Source organism: Mauremys mutica, chromosome 17, assembly GCF_020497125.1.
Source record: "Mauremys mutica isolate MM-2020 ecotype Southern chromosome 17, ASM2049712v1, whole genome shotgun sequence".
Lineage (NCBI taxonomy): Eukaryota > Metazoa > Chordata > Testudines > Geoemydidae > Mauremys > Mauremys mutica.
In genome coordinates, this window is record NC_059088.1 from 20,866,075 (window position 1) to 20,881,997 (window position 15,923).

General features: G+C 56.7%; 1 protein-coding gene across 6 annotated transcripts in view; it reads right to left on the minus strand.

Moving 5' to 3' along the window:
* ARHGAP30 (Rho GTPase activating protein 30) overlaps positions 1 to 15,923 on the minus strand; it is a 57,016-nt gene that overhangs the window by 22,267 nt on the left and 18,826 nt on the right. For 5 of the 6 annotated variants that reach the window (XM_044991776.1, XM_044991774.1, XM_044991775.1 and 2 more), the window contains exons 3-7: positions 12,801 to 12,945; positions 6,838 to 6,920; positions 4,405 to 4,512; positions 3,768 to 3,895; positions 149 to 320 (exon numbers count right to left, since the gene is read on the minus strand). In XM_044991776.1, coding sequence (XP_044847711.1) covers positions 149 to 320; positions 3,768 to 3,895; positions 4,405 to 4,512; positions 6,838 to 6,920; positions 12,801 to 12,945 — 636 coding nt within the window. Of the gene's footprint in view, positions 1 to 148; positions 321 to 3,767; positions 3,896 to 4,404; positions 4,513 to 6,837; positions 6,921 to 12,800; positions 12,946 to 14,746; positions 14,775 to 15,923 lie in introns of those variants that run through there. The other variant, XM_044991778.1, reaches the window with a different exon arrangement.

Genomic DNA, 15,923 nt, shown 5'->3' on the forward strand with positions numbered 1-15,923 from the left:
TGATGTGTGAAAGCGTCTAGCGTTTGGTGCATTTCCTCGTTCCAACCCCTGCTCCCGGGGACCAATCTGCACCTGGGGCACTGGGGATTAAACCCAGGCAGCTGGTAAAGCCCAGACGGAGAAGGGAGGGGAGGGACGGGGCCCGTACTTGTGGTCGTTGAGCTCGATGATGGTGTGGTAGGGGCGGATCTGCGGCGGGCCGTCTCCCTGGTTCAGCATGGCAGGCAAGTTGTAGGACATGGTCTGGCTGTCGGGGTGGACTCCTGGCAACCCCAAGCCGGACAGGAGGAGAGATTTCCGGAAGTTCTCGCGGTCACTTCCTAGGACGGGGAAACAAACACCCGGATGATTCAGCTGGCGCTCTCGGGGCTGGGAGTGGGTGCCAGCGGCTGCCAGCAGGGAGTCTCGGGTCCAAAGACAGTCACAGCCAATGGGAGCCAAGCGCCCGCCTTCAGGCTCAGGCTCAGGAGCCTCCCAGCTCCTTAAGGGAGTAAAACCAGCTAGAGACAAAGGGAGCGACCAGCCAGGCACTAAGCCGCACGGCCAGGCCAGGGCTAATGCAGGTGACTAGCAGGGCTGAGGGTAACAGCTGCAGGTGGTGGGTGTTGGAGGCAAAAAAACCAGGAGAAGCAGTTGTGAGTGTGATATCGGGAGGAAGCAGAGAGGCAGGGCTTCTTGGGCACAGAGCTGCTGGAGGGGCAGACACGGGGATTTCTGAGCAAGGAAACTCCCTGCTGTTGGTTGTTTCTCCTGCAGCAGGAGTCAGTGGACATGCTCTATAAACAAACATGATTCCACCAAAAAATATCCCTGCCTCATAGCACCGATCTCTCCTCCTATCGGAAACAGCCCCATGAGGCCCCGAATATTGGCAACCCCCTCAGGCCAAAGGGGCAACACCACCATGAGCTCAGAGGCAGTGTGGTCCAGTGGCAAGAGCACTCAGCTGAGACTCTTGGAGACCGGCGTTCTATTCCCAGCTCTGCCACTGATCTCATTGGGTGACTTTGGGCAAGTCACTGCCCCGCCCTGTGCCTCAGTTTCCCCTCCCACTTTGACCTGTCTATTCAGACAGCAAACTCTTTGGGTCAGGGACTGTCTCGCTATGTGTCTACGCAGCACCTGCCATGATGGGATCCTGATATTGTTGGGGGCCTCTGGGCAGCTGGTGTAATATTAGTAACACGTTACAATGGTCTCGTACTTCAGTGGATCTTCTGGGATCCCTCCAATTTGCTTCAAGAGGTTGATGGGCCAGAACCAGAAGAGATGAGGAGGCTGATACTTGCCATGCCCCCCAGGGCAGAGGGGAGAAGATGAGAGATGGAAAGATAAAGCCAGGCTCAGGGGGCTGGTGAGAGCTGAGTAAAAATCGCCCAGGTCCCTGTTTCTGTGTCTCCATGGACGGGGAAGGTTTCCCCACCCCCAAAGCTGGGGGCCGATCAGGGTATCGCTGGGCACATTAACAGCAGTCACCCTCTCTTGGCACCCAAGGTGCGGTGACACCCATGGGTGCTTGCCCTGGCCGTACCCGGCTCCCTTTGCAGGTGCTGGGCGTTCCACCACTGACTGCAGCGGGAGCACGGCCAGGCCAATGCAAGTGCTCTGAGACTCCGCTCCGGACGCTGATACCCCGAGACGCTGCCCGGGCCCAAGCGATCGTCCATTTCCTTCTTGACCCCAGGCGGGCGGCCTGTGCCAGCAGCGCGGGGGTGGGGACGGCAGCGTCCCAAACCCTGATCTGCCCATGGGAGGGTGCTCCCGGGGGGCTGTGCACGCTGCGTACCTCACTAAACTCCCGTCTGGCTTTTGCAAAGGGCAGGAATGTTTCCGCAGCTCAGCCAGGCTGGGCTCGGGGCATGGCTCAGCCCCCCCTGGAGAGGAGCCCTGGGATCCGACAGTCTTCATGTGGCCCCCACGTTGTGTTGGGTAGGGTGGGTTCAGCTCTCCCTCCGCCCCCAGATTAGCCATCGCTCTGCGGGGGGAGGAGCCAGCCTGCAGCCAGGAGGCACAATGCCTCTGCCAGCCAGACCCTGGCCGGGAGAGGGGGCTTGGCTTAGTTCTTAGCGGCCTAGGGCTTCAGGAAACAGGGCTTCAATTCCCCACTCTATGGCAGATGCCCCGTGCCTCAGTTTCCCAACTGTACAATGGCTATAATAGCCCTGCCTGCTAGGGGCTCCATTAAAGACAGGGATGGGCTCTATACCAAGGTGAAGGGGGTCACAGAAGTATCTTAGGGTATGTCTACATGACAATGTAAGGCCAGGGTTAGAGCTCAAGACTAGCCCCCCCACATCTGTCTACACACAAAGTGCGCAGGACCGTGGAGGGTTCAAGTCCTATTGCTTTGCCGTGTAGATGCAGCCGCGCTGGGAGCCTGCCAAAAGCATCCCACAGCCTGACTTCCTGCATCCTCTGGACAGTTGAGTCTTCCCACAACGGGCTAGAGTGGCCACCTTTTGGGAGGGCGCTCGGGAGTCTGGGATACGGGTGGCTCACTGGACTCAGGCCTGCATAATGCAGTGTAGACGCTGGAGCCCCAAGTCGGGACCCAGGGTTCCCCCGACCCATTCCTAACCTGGGGGGTTACAAACAAGTGTAGCCACTCAAGCCCTAGGTTAACAAACCCAGGCTCTGTGAACTCGAGTTCTGCTAACCCAGGGCTTATGCTGCAGTGTAAACAGGCCTTCGGCTAAAGAGTAGCTAAAGCCCAGATCCCCACAGCTTGAAGTGACAGAAGCTTAGGATGGAAGAATCCCAGGCACTGCTATAAACTAGGGACCGAGTGGCTAGGCAGCAGTTCTGCAGAGAAGGACCTAGGGGTTACAGTGGACGAGAAGCTGGATATGAGTCAACAGTGTGCCCTTGTTGCCAAGAAGGCTAACGGCATTTTGGGCTGTATAAGTAGGGGAATTGTCAGCAGATCGAGGGATGTGATCATTCCCCTCTATTCAACATTGGTGAGGCCTCATCTGGAGTCCTGTGTCCAGTTTTGGGCCCCCACTACAAGAAGGATGTGGAAAAATTAGAAAGAGTCCAGCGGAGGGCAACAAAAATGATTAGGGGGCTGGAGCACATGACTTATGAGGAGAAGCTGAGGAAACTGGAATTGTTTAGTCTGCAGAAGAGGAGAATGAGGGGGGATTTGATAGCTGCTTTCAACTACTTGAAAGGGGGTTCCAAAGAGGATGGATCTAGACTGTTCTCAGTGGTGGCAGATGACAGAACAAGGAGTAATGGTCTCAAGTTGCAATGAGGGAGGTTTAGGTTGGATGTTTAGGAAAAACATTTTCCCTAGGAGGGTGGTGAAGCACTGGAATGGGTTCCCTAGGGAGGTGGTGGAATCTCCTTCCTTAGAGGTTTTTAAGGCCCGGCTTGACAAAGCCCTGGCTGGGATGATTTAGTTGAGGGTTGGTCCTGCTTTGAGCAGGGGGTTGGACTAGATACCTCCTGGGGTCCCTTCCAACCCTGATATTCTATGATTCTATGACATCCCAGGCTGGGCCTGTGTTCTCCGAGTGGTGGCAGGACAAGCGCGCTGCACATCACCGCACTCAGGACTCCAGCCCCAGTGACCGCAGCCCTTCCCGGGCACTCTCTCCACGGCTCCTCTTGCATCCTGGAGAAGGGCTGGGCTGGCCCTGTGGTGCAGAGCCAGGTCCGGCAGGGCCTGCCAGTCACCTACGCACGGGGCAGGTGACCTGGGTGGTGCGAAGCCCCTGGAGCTACTGGGGCTCAGCACCAGGTCAGGGCACCAAAGGACCTACCGCAGAGAGGGGCGTCTCTGAAGAGCTGCTCCACGTGGGTGAGGATGAACTCCACGACGATGGACTGCACCCGCACCTCCATGAAGGCAGCCGTGCCGTTGAACCCAGAGGCCTCGATGTCCTTAGATCTGGAGGGGAGGGACGGGGGAGGCGTGGCTGAGAAGGTGAACGCTGCTGGCACCCAGCCCACCTCGTCCCCTCACACTCTGCCCGTTCCCCGCCGCGGGGCAGAGATTCCAGGCAGGGGGGCACCCTTTGGCTTTGGGTTGGGGCTAGCGTGCTGCTAGAGGGGACCCCATGCGTGTGGGCAGAGGAGCACAGAGCAACTCGCCTGGGTGTTTGGGGAGAATGTGGCAAGAGGGGGCTGTCCTGTTAAAATGGTTTCCTCTCCCCTTCCCACACCCTTCTCCTGTCCCTAGCTGTTCTCCCCGGCCTCACTTCCTCCCCATCTCTCCGTCTCTCCAGGCTGGTGTCACACTCCATCCCCATCCCTCCCAGCTACAGGCTCTATGGCACCGAGGCTGGTCCCCTTCACCCAGGAACCCTCCTCCCTGCCTCTGACACTGCCTCAGCCTGCCCAGCGTGACCAAAGCAACAGGCGTCCCTGGCTCGCCCGGCTCCACCTGCTGACTCTCACCTGAGCAGGTTGGGCGCCCAGACGATGGCCAGGTTCCTGGCGTGCATGTTGGTCTGGGAGCTGTAGGAAGCCATGTGAACCAGATGTCTCATCAGAAACTCCAGGGTCCTACAGCAGCCAAGGCAAGAGGAGGAGACGCTCACATGAAGACGGCACGGCACAGAGGGAGGGATTCAAAATTCTGGGCTGGAGACCGGTGCCACGCAGGGATGCCAGGCGGGATCAGACCCAGCTAGCCCAGTGTCCTGTCTCTGACAGTGGCCAGCACCAGGTGCAGCCAGGGACGCTGTAATCACCACACAGCAGTGGCTGTGGGACAGTCGGCCCCCATGGTCCCACCCCGGGCTCTAACAGTCGGAGATCAGCGATCGCTCTGGAGCAGCGTTACTCAAACCGGGGTCCGTGGATCCTTGGGGGTCCCTGAGGGTATTCCAGGGCTAAGGCAGGCTCCACACCACATCCCTGCAGCCCCTGAGGGGCAGGGGGTCTCTGTGCACAGCTCCCACCTCGAGCACCAACTCTGCAGCTCCCATTGGCCAGGAACTGCAGCCAATGGGAGCTGCGGGGGCGGTGCCTGCGGGCAGTGAACAGAGACCCCCGCCCCCCCTGCCTAGGAGCCACTACCAGAGAAAAGTGCCTGTTGCTTTCAGGAGCCGCCTGAGGTAAGCACCGCTCGGCCAGAGCCCGCACCCCCTCCCACACCTAAACTCCCCCCCAGAGCCCGCACCCCCTCCTGCACCCCAACCCCCATCCCGTCTTGGGGAAAGTGAGTGAGGGTGGGGGAGAGTGAGCAATACAGAGGGAGGAAGGATGGAGTGAGCAGGGGGCAGGAAGAGGTGGGGCAGGGGCGGAGCCTGGGGCCGAGCAGGGGAGCTTGGGTGTCTCCGAAAAATGTTAAGTCAAAATGGGGGTCCTCAGGTTGTTAAAGTTGGAGAACTGCTGCTCTGGATAGTCCTGTTGCCCAGATCCTGACCAATCCCCCTGGGAATCTTCTTGAGTTCTGGGCATCAGTGACGTCTTGCGGCAGTGAGTTCCACAGGCCGATCACATGATGCGTGAAAATGTTTGGGATTTCCCATCTGCCTGTGTCATTGCCTGTCCTGTGTTCTTGTGTTATGAGACTGGGCCAATGGAAGCCCCCAATCTCCCTTCTCTAGACTATTCAGTCCCCTCTCATTCATCCCCTCTCTAAGGTAACAGGGGTTGACCTCGTCAACACTTTTCATAGCAGAGCATCTCCAGGTCCAGGATCATCCCATCTCCTTTGTCTGACCCCTCTAGTTCTGCACTGTGCCATCTATGGCGGTGAGTCCAGGCCTGCACAGTACTGGACTGGTGGCGCTGAAGATGGCACGCCCTGTTTATCCACAGGACACACAGCCCCTGATTTTCACCCGAGCCCCTCAGCTGGATCCTGGCTGATGGAGAATCCCCCTGGCAGAAGTTGTGCAGTGGTTCTTAAAGGACCACAGAGCAGTGGCAAAAGTTAAAGCAGCCCCTAGGCTGCTCTAACTTGCATCAGGGCTGGCACAGACCAGTGCACTGACCATGGGGCCAGACCCACTCCACAGTCTGGTGCTGAGCGAAGGTCTGACACAGGAGAGACTCTGGCCCATAGAGAGTAGCAGCGGCGTAGCCAGGCTCCCTCCCACTGCCCTGCCAACGGCTATTAATCCAGGCCTCGGCCCCGTGGGCCGGCTCCGCCTCGGTGACATCTCTGCCTGAGCCAGCTGAGAGTCGAAGGGGGGGGCCATGTCCTCAGACACAAGACCCCAGGGGAGACCCGGCCTCAGCTCCTGGAACACCTGTAGGCTCCTTTCCTGGGGCCAGTAGAAGGGGTGAGGCCTGGCTGTGCTCGACATCGTCCTAGCTCTGCTCCGGTGATCGAAGTCCCGCTCACCCCGATGGGGGCTGACGCTGAGCGCAACAGACCACGCTGCCAAAGTGTGGGGAGCCCCCCAGGTCCCCGATCAGCAGGGGCTGGCCACAGAGAGGAGAAGCCGACCACTCCTCTCCCTGCTTGGCCAGAGAGCTCCTAGGCAACCCCCTGCAGGCTCTCCTCTGACTGGATGGCCATGGGCGAAGGGGCTACCCGGGCTGCAGGAGAGGGCAGGCCAAGAGCCTGAGCTCCCCGCTGGGCGACGTGCCCCCCCGCCCCCCGTATGATCTGCAGCACACGGGGGATCAGCCAGAGCTCTCGGGCAGTGGGAGAGTCGGAGAGCAAGGGGCCAGCATGGGCGCAGAAGGGGAGCTGGGTCCCCCATGGCCTGTGCCTTTCGATCTCCAAAACTCAAGGGTTTCTTGTATGGCTGCGCCCATGTAGCCCTGCCCTGGCCACCCCCAAGGGCTCCCCTGAGGCTTTTGCTCACACGTCACGCTCACTCCTAGGGGCCCTAGGGTGGGGTGTGGGTCACCCCCCACCCTCCACAGTACCTGTAGTGTGGGGATGGAAGCTCCTTCAGCACCTCTTTGATTTTCACCAGCCGTCCCTCCTCCATCTGGATGGCCACGGCATCCTGGGAGAAAAGCAAAAGTCGTGAGAACATAAGAACAGCCAGACTGGGTCAGAGCAAAGATCCATCTAGCCCAGTATCCTGTCTCCTGACAGCGGCCAGTGCCAGGTGCCCCAGAGGGAACGAACAGAGCAGGTGATCATCAAGTGATCCATCCCGTCACCCATTCCCAGCTTCTGGCAAACAGAGGCTAGGGACACCATCCCTGCCCATCCTGGCTAATAGCCATTGATGGACCTATCCTCCAGGAACTTATCTAGTTCTTTTTTGAACCCTGTTATGGTCTTGGCCTTCACAACATCCTCTGGCAAGGAGTTCCACAGGTTGACTGTGCGTTGTGTGAAGAAATACTTTCTTTTGTTTGTTTTAAACCTGCTGCCTATTCATTTCATTTGGTGACCCCTAGTTCTTGTGTTTATGAGAAGGAATAAATAACACTTCCTTATTTAATTTCTCCACACCAGTCATGATTTTATAGAGCTCTAGCATATCCCCCCTTAGTCGTCTCTTTTCCAAACTGAACAGCAGCGGCTGGAGCCCCAGGCCCTTTAAATTGCCACCAGAGCCCCACTGCTGGAGCCATGGAGTAGTGGCAGTATGACCAGTATGAGCCGCAGGGGCGGTGCCTGTGGACGGGGCAGCGCACAGAGGCACCTGGCTGCGTCTCCACGTAGGAGCTGGAGAAGGGACATGCCGCTGCTTCTAGGAGCCACGTGAGGTAAGCACCGCCATGAGCCTGCACCCCTGAGCCTCTCCCCACCCCCCAACCCCCTGCCCTAGCCCTGATCCTCCTCCTGCCCTCCAAACCCCTCATCCCCAGCCCCACCCCAGAGCCTGCACCCCTAGCCGGTGCCCTCACCACCCCCGCCCCGCACTCCACTTCCCTGTCCCAGCCCAGGGCCCTCTCCCACACCCTGAACTCCTCATTTCTGGCCCCACCCCAGAGCCCTCACCCCCAACCAGAGCCTTCATCCCCTCCCACACCCCAACCCCAATTTTGTGGGCATTCAAGGCCTGCCATACAATTTCTATTCCCAGATGTGGCCCTCGGGCCAAAAAGTTTGCCCACCCCTGCCCTAGGGGCTCGGGTAACAAAGGCTGTGATTGGCGGTAATTCTAACGGCTCAAGCGTACCGAGGGCGGAAGCAGAATTACACAGAGCAGATGAGCTTCCCAGCATGAATGCCACCAACACAGCGAGACAGACCAGAAAGGTGACCTCAGAGCCCTGGATTCATGACACAGAAACTTTCCTTCAAGCAGGAGATTGATATATGGGAGAGGGTTCGGAGAAGAGCCACGAGAATGATTTACAGGATAAGAAAACCTGCCTTATAGTGAGAGACACCAGGAGCTCAATCTATTTAGCTGAACGAAGAGAAGATTAAGGGGCTACTTGAGCACAGTCTGTGAGTACCTACTTGGGAACAAATATTTGATAAGGGGCTCATCAGTCAAGCCGAGAAAGGTCGAACACCATCCAACGGCTGGGAGTTGAAGCTGGACACATTCCGACTGGAAATGAGGCGCACGTTTTTAACCACGAGAGCAATTAACCACTGGAACAATTGACCAAGGGTGGGAGATTCTTCATCACTGACCATGTTTCATAGACTCATAGACGATTAGGGTTGGAAGAGACCTCAGGAGGTCATCTAGTCCGACCCCCTGCTCAAAGCAGGACCAATCCCCAACTAAATCATCCCAGCCAGGGCTTTGTCAAGCCGGGCCTTAAAAACCTGTAAGGATGGCGATGCCACCACCTCCCTGGGTAACCCATTCCAGTGCTTCACCACCCTCCTAGTGAAATAGCATTTCCTAATATCCAACCTAGACCTCCCGCACTGCAACTTGAGACCATTACTCCTTGTTCTGTCACCTGCCACCACTGAGAACAGCCAAGCTCCATCCTCTTTGGAACCCCCCTTCAGGTAGTTGAAGGCTGCTATCAAATCCCCCCTCACTCTTCTCTTCTGCAGACTAAATAACCCCAGTTCCCTCAGCCTCTCCTCATAAGTCATGTGCTCCAGCCCCCTGATCATTTTTGTTGCCCTCCGCTGGACTCTTTCCAATTTGTCCACATCCCTTCTGCGTGGGAGGGACCAAAACTGGATGCAATACTCCAGGTGTTGCCTCACCAGTGTCAAATAGAGGGGAATAATCACTTCCCTTGATCTGCTGACAATGCTTCTACTAATAGAGCCCAATATGCCGTCGGCCTTCTTGGCAACAAGGGCACACTGCTGACTCATATCCAGCTTCTCGTCCACTGTAATCCCCAGGTCCTTTTCTGCAGAACTGCTGCTTAGCAAGTCGGTCCCCAGCCTGTAGCAGTGCCTGGGATTCTTCCTTTCTAAGTGTAGGACTCTGTTTAAACCAAGACTGGATGTTTTTCTAAAAGATCGTCTCTAGGAATTATTTGGGGGGAGTTCTCTGGCCTGTGTTACACAGGGGGTCAGACCAGATGATCACAATGGTCCCTTCTGGCTTTGGAATCTATGAATCCCCCCCTTATTATAACCCGTTTTGCAAACGGAATATTCTCTGATTATTTTCTCCATGTTTTAACAGAAGGGGAAGCTGACTTGCCACACTTTAGCCCTTAGCAGAGTCAGGACTAGAGCCCAGGTTTGCGGAGCCCCTTACCAATTTTCTAGCCACTAGGCCAGCCCTTTCTTGGTGCTAGCTGCGCTCTCTGTCGACTTGCTGCATTTCTCTTAGACTGTAAGCTTTAGGGGTGGGCAGGCCTTGCCTCTTTGTTAGACATGTGCACCTGCCTCTGGTCTGCTGGGTAACCCTGGGCACTGTTTGGTGCCTCAGTTTCCCCACGTGTAAAATGGGGTTACTGATCCTGACCCTCCTTTGTAAAGCTCTTTGGGATCTACAAATGAAAAGCACCAGATAAGAACCAGGGGTGATGAGGATAAAGATTAATATCAGGCAAATAACATTAAAAATAGCAAAATAAAGCCTCCGTTACTGCAGGGTCTGTCTGACTGTGGTTATTAGAATGGAAAGAATGTTAAAGATCACATGGACTGACACTGTTCATGCCGGGCCGTGACTTGTATTTCTCCAGCTCAGCAAACTGAGTTTCACTTTGGGGTCAAGGCAGTTTCAGTTTCCAGATCACTCGCCCAATGAGCCTCCGACTGTTCCACATGGCAGGTCACATTTGAATAGAGTCAGAAAGTTTAGATGCATAGGTTCCAAAGTCACTGTGATCATCTGCTCTGACCTCCTGGATAACACAGGGGCCACGGGATTCCCCTGAACTAATTCCTGTTTGAATGATAACTAGGGCCCTACCAAAGTCATGATCAATTTCACGGTCATCGGATTTTAAAAATCGTAAATTTCATGATGTCAGCTACTGAAATCTGAAATTTCAGGGTGTTGTAATTGTAGGGATCCTGACCCAAAAAGGAGGAGGCGGGGAGGTTGCAAGGTTATTGTGTGTGTGTGGGGGGGGATTCTGGTGGTACTGCCACCCTTACTTCTGCGCTGCTGCTGGCTGAGAGCCCAATTCTAAAGGCAGAGCTGCTGTCAGCAGCAGTGCAGAAGGGTGACATGATATGGTATTGCCACCCTTACTTCTGCGCTGCTGCTGGCAGGGCACTGCCAACACCCGCCGCTCTCCGGCTGCCCAGCTCTGAAGGTAGCACAGAAGTAAGGGTGGCAATACTGCGACCCCCCCTAAAATAAGCTTGCAACCCCCCTGCTACTCCCTTTTGGACCCCCAGTTTGAGAAACGCTGGTCTCCCCCATGAAATCTGTATAGTATAGGGTAAAAGCACACACACACACGACCAGATTTCATGGTCCGCGATGTGTTTTTCATGGCCACGAATTTGGTAGGGTGCCAATCTTCTCGAAAAACATCTAATCCGGGTTTAAAAATTGTCGGTGATCGAGGATCCACCACAACCCTTGGGAAATTGATCCAATGGTTAAATACTCGCACTGTTAAAAATGTACACTTTATTTCCAGTCTGAATGTGTCTGGCTTCAACTTCCAGACGTTGGATCATGGCAGACTTTTCTCTGCTAGACTGAAGAAACCACTATTAAATATTTGTTCCTCATGTAGGTACCGTACTACAGACGGTGATCAAGTCACCCCTTAACCTTCTCTTTGTTAAGTTAAATAGATTGAGCTCTTTGCATCTAATGCTATTCAAGGCATCGGTGGCCAGAACCCCACTACTTTGGGGGGAAATTAGAAAACCAAAAGGAAAAAAAATGGGGGGCACGTGGAGCCCCGGCCATCTGATTAGCACAGCCACAGCTGTGCCTCAACTTGCTGGGATTTTCTCCCCCCCCACACACTACATGAACACTTCAGCAAAACCAACATGAATTCGAGAAAACTTTCAGTGTCGCAGAATCTGCATAAAATTTCTCCCAGTTCTAAGCCTAGCCCCTGCAAACCCTAACCCTAAGAACATCCGTACTAGGTCAGGCCAATGGTCCATCTAGCCCAGTATCCTGTCTTCCAACAGTGTCCCGTGCCAGCTGCTTCAGAGGGAATGAGCAGAACATCCTTCCAACTTTTCATGTTCTCTGTATTTATAATTTTCTCCTGTCTGTATGTTCCATTCTATGCAGCCGAAGAAGTGAGCTGTAGCTCACGAAAGCTCATGCTGAAATAAATTTGTTAGTCTCTAAGGTGCCACAAGTAGTCCTGTTCTTTTTGTGTGATCCAAGTGATCCATCCCCTGTCACCCATTCCTAGCTTCTAGCAAACAGAGGCTAGGGACACTTCAGAGCATGGGTTTGTATCTCTGCCCATCCCGGCTAATAGCCATGGATGGACTTATCCTCCACGAACTTATCTCCAGTAGAACCTGAGAGTTACGGACACCTCAGGAATGGAGGTCGTTCATAGCTGTGAAATGTTTGTGACTCTGAACAAGCCGTTATGGGATGCTCCTCAGGGCGGGGGCTCTGGATCTGAGGCTCCCCTCACAGCAATTGCTGGGCCCTTGCAGCAGGACCTGACTCACTCTGATACTGTCCTTTTAAGAAGAGGACACCCCAGCTATTGTGGGGCATTTCACAATCTCATCTGTCCCCCAGTGGCAAGGGCTGTGAAGGCTCACAGCTGCTAAAGCACGGGCCTTGAATGGAGCATGCACCTGTGCCCACGCGCGGGCCTCAGGGGAAACACGGAAACACCCTGATTTGCACACGCAATTCAGAGCACACGCAGCTTCGCCCACGCCCTGCTGGGAATTTGCCCGTCAGAGTGCTGGGGGGATGGGCAGGATGCCAGCTGCTGCTGATTTAATTCCCAGTGCTTCACCGCTGTGAGGACAATGGCGGACGTGACATTGCCACAGCCGGTAGCCAAGGTTCTGTCTTCTCTGCAGAGGCTCCTACTCGGCTGTTGCTCCCGTCCACACACAAACCTCCTCACTCCCAGTTTGGTGGTGCATTAAACCTAGGCTAGCTGGCCCAGCTGGGATACAGACTAACAGCTGAGCGAGGCCTTCACTGGGGCTAGTAACCTTCCCACTTTGGAGTGTGGACGCAGGCTAAACCTCTTGAGGGCAGACAGCCCTCCTGCGCCTTCCCACAATTCCCCCTGTATGCCCAGAAGGACAGACAAGTTCTCCCACAATGCACTGGGAGCAAGTCACTGCCCGTAGTACTCACTGCCGCACTAAGACCCGTGGGGGTCCCCCCAGCAGTCCCCCAGCGGGTGTGACACACAGGGGGGAGTGCAGAACAGGGAGGACAAGGCACTCAGGTCGGGCTCTGCAGTGCGGCTGCTCGCTCCGGTGCTAGGCCGAGCCCGGGGCTCAGCCCCGGGTGCCGATCACCGGAGTTAGCGCTGTGGCAGAGACATCCCCGGAAGGCAGATTGCAGGGCCAGACTCACAGCAAACTTGTCGTAGAGCTGGTAGGTGAGCAGGGGGTTGGGGAGCTCCCGGAAGTAGGCTTTGCAGAGGGAGCTGACGCAGTGGATGTCCTGCAGGTACACATCTTTGTTGAGATCGGGGCAGCGGTCGCTGTCAAACTCCTGCCTGCGAACCAAGAGAAGGAGGAGAGTGATTGCACTGGCGGGCTTGGGGGAGATGGGGAGCAGCTAGGGATGCCCGTTGAGGCTGGATGTTTTCCTGGAGGTTTCATCACATGACAGAATCTTTAATGAAAGATTCATCTTTGGTTCCTGGAGACTCCAGGACAGGAGTGGCAGAAAAGTGTGGGGGGGTGCGGTGCCCGAACCGTGGCCCCACCCCTTCCCCCGAAGCCCCACTCCCATGCCGCCACTTCCACCCAAGACCCCACCCCCTGCTCTTTCTTCTCTGCCCCCTCCCCCCACCCTCATGACCAGTAAGAAGCAGGAGGGCCATGGGGGTCTGTCTAGACATGTCGACAGCCCCGAACTAGCTTTAATGTAGCTCACTCGGGTCTCAGAGCAGTGAAACCGCGGCAGCACGGGCTGTACGAGCCCACCTGAAACTCTGGGTAATTGCCCCGAGGTAGCTACGTCAAAGCTAGCTTGGGGATAGCTACATACGACACAAAGGCCCGGTGGTGGCAATGAGCAAAGGGTTCACTGTTCTTTGCAAGAAACTCCTGTCTCAGACCTGACAAATTCACGACACCTCAGACACCGCTCTCATGGTATTGATCCACCAAGGGTAGCATGTGAGGTCTCTACTGAAAGCTTGTAACGTAACGATGCTCCTAATCATTTCGAGATGTGCGTATGATTGATCAGTAAGGAATAATGGAACTATATTGAAAACTACGCCTTGGAGGGAAAGTGAGTCACCAGGGAATCATAGGTCTTGGTGCGGGCCTGTTCCGGCGGGAGGAAGATGTCGCCCCTCCCTGGCTAGCCCATGATGCAATGTATCGCTCCATCGTCCGCCATCACAACAACCCAGAGAAGTCAATGGAAAACCATCAAAGGTAAACTATAAACCCTGCATTACACCGTGCAGGGAAAGACACTCTGCAGCCATTCACTGAGGAGACGTCTTGTTGGGTGGGGATGTTTCGGGAAGGATTGGACCCTGGTTCCTGGGAAGCCACCCAGCGCTGCAAGCATCTGAATTTTGCAGGGGGAAACTTACTGTATTGGCTAGGAAAGGGAACTATTCATAAGGGTAGGACCCAGGTCCCGTTTTATGATGTTTTGTATTGTAACCATCTGCTTCCGACACTCTCTCTTCTTTCTAGTGCAGGGGTGGGTAAACTACAGCCCGAGGGCCGCATCCGGCCCGCCAGACATTTTAATCCGTCCCTTGAACTCCCCCCGGGGAGCGAGGTCAGGGACTTGCCCCACTCCGCACGGCTCCCGGAAGCAGCAGTATGTCCCCACTCCAGCTCCTATGTATAGCAGCTGCCAGGGGGCTCCGCACACTGCCCCCACCCCAAGCACGGCCCTCGCAGCTCCCATTGGCCTGGAGCCACAGCCAATGAGAGCTGCAGGTGCGGTGCCTGCAGATGGGGCAGTGTGCAGAGCTACCTGTCCACAGGGCCGCCCAGAGGATTCCGGGGGCCCGGGGTCTTCGGCGGCGAGGGGGCCCTTCCGTTCCGGGACCCGCCGCCAAAGTGCCCCGAAGACCCGCGGCGGGAACCCCCTGCCGCCGAATTACCGCCGAAGCGGGACCCGCTGCCAAAGCGCAGACCGGTCTTCGGCGGTAATTCGGTGGCGGGGGGGGGGGGGTCCCTGCCGCGGGCCTTCGGGGCACTTCGGCGGCGGGTCCCGGAACAGAAGGGGCCCCCCGCCGCCGAAGACCGGGCTGCGCTTCGGCGGCGGCGGCGGGTCCCGCTCCCCCCCCCCCAGCCCCAGCCCCAGCCCCAGCCTCTTACCCGAGCGCGTCTCCGGCGGGGCCTGAGCTCCGTCCCGCTCAGAGCCGCGTGGGGAGGGGGCAGGGCTGTGAGCTCCACGCCGAGCGGAGGCAGCTGCCCTGCCCCCTCCCCACGCCGCTCTGAGCGGGGCGGGGCTCAGGCCCCGTTGGAGCTCCCAGCCCCGCCCCCTCACCACGTGGCTCGGATCGGGGCGGGGCTCAGGGGCTCGGCCGGAGACTCGGCGCTTGATGCGCTGAGGCTCCAGGAGAGGGGCGGAGGCGGGAGCCTCCGCTCTTCTCTTGGGGGCCCCTGCGGAGCCCGGGGCCCGGGGCAAATTGCCCCCTTTGCCCCCCCCTCTGGGCGGCCCTGCCTGTCCACGCCTCCGCGTAGGAGCCGGAGAAGGGAGGACATGCCGCTGCTTCTGGGAGCTGCTTGAGGTAAGCGTCACCCAGAGCCTGCATCCCTGACCCCCTCCCAGGCCTCAATCCCCCTCCCCAGCCCTGATCCCCCTCCCACCCTCTGAACCCCTTGGTCCCAGCCCGGAGCACCCTCCTGTACCCCCAACCCCTCATCCTCAGCCCCATCCCAGAGCCCACACCCCCAGCCGGAGCCCACAATCCCTTCCGCACCCCAACCCCCAATTTCATGAACATTCATGGCCTGCCATACAATTTCCATACCCAGATGTGGCCCTTGGGCCAAAATGTTTGCCCAGCTCTGTTCCAGTGAAACCTCTGTTCTTTCTTAAATAAACCTTCTTTCGGTTTCTTGTAAGAGGGTACAAATGCTGTGTGTTATACAGGAGTGGTGATTTAAGGTAAAACTGGTATACTGGGGTGCATTGCTTCTTTGGGGGTAGAGGATCTGGGATTTCTGTGAATGGCCAGTCTCGGGGGGCTGGACATCACAGGGGGACCCGTCAAGCTGCCGATGCTTGAAGGGGACTCAGGGATTGGGGTGCACTCTTGAAAGCTGCATAGCCTGGAGGAAAGCGCTTGAGTGTCTGACGGCTGGTGGCGGTTAGGAAGCTAACCCCCAGGTACCGCTAAAGGCAGGGGGTAAGAAGGTGTCCGGGGGTACCCCGAGAACCGTCACAGGACCCAAACTGCAATCACACCCCGGGACTGCAGGCTAGACCCACACTAGAGCTGGGTGAACGTTTTTCTGCTTGTCAGAAATTGCAGTTTCATCAAAATCT